Here is a 4,486-nt window from a genome sequence, read left to right on the forward strand (position 1 = left end):
TATCCCCATTCCCCCCCATCAGCTTCGAAGTCCTGCAGCTACAGAGCAGCACATCTCTGCAGAGATCTTCTTGAGATCTTCCTTCTGCCCCAGGTTCCGCAGCTGGGATGTGGGGATGGGGACGGCCCCAGCACTGGGAAGGGGCAGCCCGGGTAGCTGGCTGGCAGGATGCAGCAGAAGCATGGGGAAGAACGTGGGTGCCCACAGCCGTGCACATGGAGGGTCCAGCCAGGTCTGCTGGGGGGCTGACCCGTGTGAAGTCCACCAGAGCTTGGGGCAAACCTGCCTCCCAAATGTGGGGCTGTGGAGAACCCTCTGTCCTCTGAGTGCATCCAACCACATCTCTGTGGGCCATATCTCACCAGGGCTGCTCCCAGCCCCCCAAGCCAGCAGAGAGAAGCCACAGCCTCACGTGAGGTCCCTGTAGCACAAGGCTGGGACCAGCTATGGTGGTCTCAGGTCTGACATCCGTGGTCAGGAATCCATCCTTCCACAAAGTATAATAGGGAAACACCATGGTCTTGCGTTTGGGGGAGGCTCTCAAGTTCCCAGGGCAAGTTCCCTGGCAGCAGGCAGAAAGTCAGGAGCAGGTATATACATGGGGGTGACGAGGGACAATGTGCAGGCAGAGCCGCCCAGGCTGGACAGACTCTCTGCATTACCACCCCAGTGTCCGCGCTTCCTCCTGCCGTTGCAATGGCCAACGCTTAAAGCTTGCGATTGTCTGCCTTGAGAAAAGCACCTCTTGCTTTGGAAGGGGCTGTTCTTGGGCCAGTCCGGCTCAGCAGACTCATACACCAGCTGAGACCACGTCACCCTTCCTCGCCCACCAGGACCACCTCCCTGCAGCCACTGGTCCAGCCAGAGAGAAGAAGTTTTTTGAGTTGAATGCTGGAGCAAGGGAAAGCAAGAGGGTGCTGGCCACCTCCCCGTCCATCCCTCTCCCTCGCTCCCACCCCGTGGCAATGCCGTCCAGAGCTCCACCCTGGCCAGCTTGGGTCAATGCTGGGGGAGTCTCCCATCAGATGCGGTTGGACATGAGCCTGGTGTTCAGCTTGCGGAAAAAGGAACGCAGCTTGCAGATCTTGCACTTCTTCTTCTTGTTCCTACTCTTCAGGGGCTCTCCACCACCTTCCCACTCCTCCCCGTCATCCTCACTGGCCCACGGTCCCCAGGCACCACCGTTGAAGTCCGGGTGAGCCCGGGGATTCTCCGCGGGGTACCGCACTGGGATTGCCGTCCGGTTGTAGTGCACCAACCTCATCAGGAGGGTCCTCACCACGTCTGGGCGCTGGTCCGAGAGGTCGTAGCGCTCGTAGGGGTCAGCAGTGATGTTGAAGAGCCACACGGACTTCCTCAGGCCGTCAGTGAGACGCTCCAGGTTCCACCAGCTCCCTGGGAAGTTGGTGAGGGTCTGTGGGGGGATCCAGTCACTGTACCCTGGGTCACCGGTGAGAAGCTTCCACTCCCCAACCCGGATGGAGGCTTGTACGGCCGTGTTCCAGATGCCGAAGCCGTCCTCCAAGGAGCCATACTTGGCATGGTTGTACAGTGGGTCGATGTTGTGCAGGATTTCGGTTCGCGGTGAATCCTTGCCCTCGCTGATGGCAGGCCAGACGTTGTAACCATCCAAGCCTGGGACATTGCTCAGGTTGCCCCTGGCCAGACTGACCAGAGTTGGGTACCAGTCTGTGATGTGAACCAGTGCCCAGCTGGTCCGGCGCTTGCGCTTGATCAGGGGACTGTGGACAAAACCGATGCCACGGACTCCCCCTTCCCAGTACGTCCCTTTGCGGCCCCGTAGTGGCCAGTTGCTTCCCCCGGAGAAGGTCTGCCCGCCGTTGTCGGTGGAGAACACGATCACGCTGTTGTCGTAATAACCGTACTTCTTGAGGGCCCAGGTGATGTTCTTCACTGCCTCGTCCATGCATGTCACCATGGCAGCGTACTTGCGGCGAGCGACGTTGCCCATGGAGCGGTAACGGTAGATGTACTCCTTGGGCGACTGCAGCGGCGTGTGGACCGCTTGGAAGGCCACGTAGATGAAGATGGGCTCCTTGGGGCTGTGGGATGCCAGGATCTTGCTGACGCGCTGGGCATAGAGGAAGGTGGAGTACTTCCCGCTCTGGTCCCAAGCCACGTCCTCGCCTTCGTGCAGGTCGTAGCCACAGACGCCTGGCCCGTCGCAGTTGTCGTAGGTGTAGTAGTCCACGTTGCCCGTCAGGGAGCCCAGGAAGGTGTCGAAGCCCCGGCGGGTGGGGAGGCATTCCTTCTTGTAGAAGCCAAGGTGCCACTTGCCCACCATGTGCGTGGAGTAGCCAGCTTCCTGCAGCTTCTGGGGCAGGGTGACCTGGTCGAGGGGCAGGCAGTTGGGCTGCCGAGGGCGGATGATGGAGTGCTGCAGCCCTGTGTGGATCTGGTACCTGTTGGGGAAGACCCAGGAGGAATCAGTGGTGATGGGGAGCAGTGCTGGGTGGGGGTGTGATGGCACTATGTGCTGGAGACCCCAAATGCACGCAGCTCTCCGTGTCACCCAGCCCAACCCTACCAAGCAAGCTCCACACCAGAGACGGGGAGCTCTTCATCCATCCAAAAGTACCAAAAGCAGATAAAAAATAAAAAATCAAAAAAAAAAAAAAAAGAGAGGGGGCTCAACAGACATCACAAAACCACTCTGGGCTGCTCTCCTAGGATGCCACCAGCAGTTGGCCCCACTGCTGCCTGCCCAAGGAGGTGGCTGAGCTCTGCCAGGGCTGGGCAGCAGAAGCAAGAGGTGTGGAGTGATCCCTGTGGCCATGCAGTGCCCCGGGCATCCCTGTCCTCCCCTGCTTTGCACACCCCAGAGATGCCTGGGATCCCTCCAGAGCCATCAGGAAAGAAGAGAGACTTCTGCCTGGAGCCCGGTGGGCTCTACCACCCCCAGGCAGTAGGTGACCACATCCAGAGGCACCTCGCTGGGGCCCACTCCTCAGCAGGAGATGATCTGATGAAATCTGCCTCCTACGGTGAGCACTGACCTCCCAGCCCTGCTCCAGGGAAAGCCCCGTCTGTGCCAGGAGGCAGAAGGGCCCAGGATCAGGGGAAACCTCACGTGGGAGAGGGTGATGGACCAGTATCCAGTCCACTGTGGCCAGTGCAGCACTGAATACACAAGAAGGAAAAGCACGGTCCAAGGAAACTGTGGATGCAGGGGAGAACGATCCTTCAACCCTACCACCCAGCAGCACAGAACACCCTGGGGATACTGTTCCTCACCCGGCACCAAAAGACCTCCAGGCCAGAGACCACCCTCTCCCAGAGTGACATCCATTACCCAATGGCATCGGCATTTTTGGCCTTGCCATGTGTCATTATTTATCCCATGTGAAAAATCAACTGTTTACCCAGGGAGCATTCTAGAGAAAGCCAGAAAGGCACCCTTCTCTGGAGGATCCCCATCATCTGCCAACACCCCTGGCATCTGTCTAGCAGCGAGCTGGGGTTAAGCTCCACAGAGCTATGGAAGGGACAGAAGCGGGGACACACAAGTGGGGTGTGAGCAGGCGCTGGCTTACCTGCCGGTTATCAGCTGGCTCCGGGACGGGGTGCAGATGGGCTGGATGTAGTAGTTCTCCAGCTTCACGCCCTCGGCTGCCAGCCTGTCCAGCGTTGGCGTCTGGATATCCGAGCCGTGGTACCCGACATCATGGTAGCCCTGGTCATCAGTCAGAATGAAAATGATGTGGGGTGGCCTGGAGAAGGTGGGAGGTGGTGATTTCTCCATGGGGTCCGTGGGCACATCAGCCACCAAACTGGGCTTCATCCAGTCCCAGGATAAGTAGCCAAAGCTGAGCAGGCTGACGAGCGAGAAGCCCGTGAGGGCATAGACGGCCATCCCGGAGCACGCTGTGCTGCCTGCCAAGGGTGCTACTGTCCCGGCATCATCTCAGAGACACCAAAACAGGAGGTGCCCCCTTCTCTGGGAGAGCTCCCCAACTTAGGATATAGTCCCCGAATCCCCTGCAGCCGGTTTTGCAGGAGCAGCTCCCATGAAGGCACACTCGCGCGCACACAAAGGGCTTAATCCGCCAGGGCTGGGTTGCCTTCAGTCAAAAGAAAATAACCCTCGCGCCGCTCCAATCACACACATCTGCACGGCAGGACGGGCTCCTCGCAGTGATTAACGGCAGCCCCGGAGCTGCTCACCAAGCGTCCTGAGCGCTGCAAACACTCCCTGGCTTCTTGGTGTTTTCTCGCTGGTGTTATTTCTTTATAAAGAACCCCATAAAAACCTCACCGGAGAAAGTAGCTGCCTTCTCCTCCACTCCAGCCCTGCGCCTGCCCGGCTGTCCGGATGCCTCATTCGGGATACGAGGATCCTTTTCTTTAAACTCCTGCAGAAGAGGGTGCTAAAGTTCAAGCCCAGAGGTGCCGAGCTCTCCTCTTCACCCTCCCGGGAAGAGCCGCCCTCTCCTTTTCCCACCCTCCACTCAGAGGCAGAGAGTCC

At 59.0% G+C, this 4,486-nt stretch overlaps 1 protein-coding gene across 1 annotated transcript; it reads right to left on the minus strand.

The window, feature by feature from the left end:
* Positions 1-1,021: 1,021 nt before the first annotated feature.
* ARSI (arylsulfatase family, member I) lies at positions 1,022-3,874 on the minus strand. The gene is made up of 2 exons (XM_010087388.1): positions 3,555-3,874; positions 1,022-2,423 (listed from the first exon to the last, which is right to left on the minus strand). Exons 1-2 carry the CDS (start codon positions 3,872-3,874, stop codon positions 1,022-1,024), a joined length of 1,722 nt encoding a protein of 573 aa, XP_010085690.1.
* Between the last annotated feature and the right edge of the window lie 612 nt (positions 3,875-4,486).

This window comes from Pterocles gutturalis, unplaced genomic scaffold (assembly GCF_000699245.1).
Source record: "Pterocles gutturalis isolate BGI_N339 unplaced genomic scaffold, ASM69924v1 scaffold9326, whole genome shotgun sequence".
Taxonomy (NCBI): domain Eukaryota; kingdom Metazoa; phylum Chordata; class Aves; order Pterocliformes; family Pteroclidae; genus Pterocles; species Pterocles gutturalis.

Coding starts and splice junctions, on each gene's coding strand:
- ARSI (XM_010087388.1), bottom strand. CDS start 3,874: ATGGCCGTCTATGCCCTCACGGGCTTCTCGCTCGTCAGCCTGCTCAGC. Junction 2,424..3,554: donor AGCCAGCTGATAACCGGCAG/GTAAGCCAGCGC, acceptor CTTCCCCAACAG/GTACCAGATCCACACAGGGC.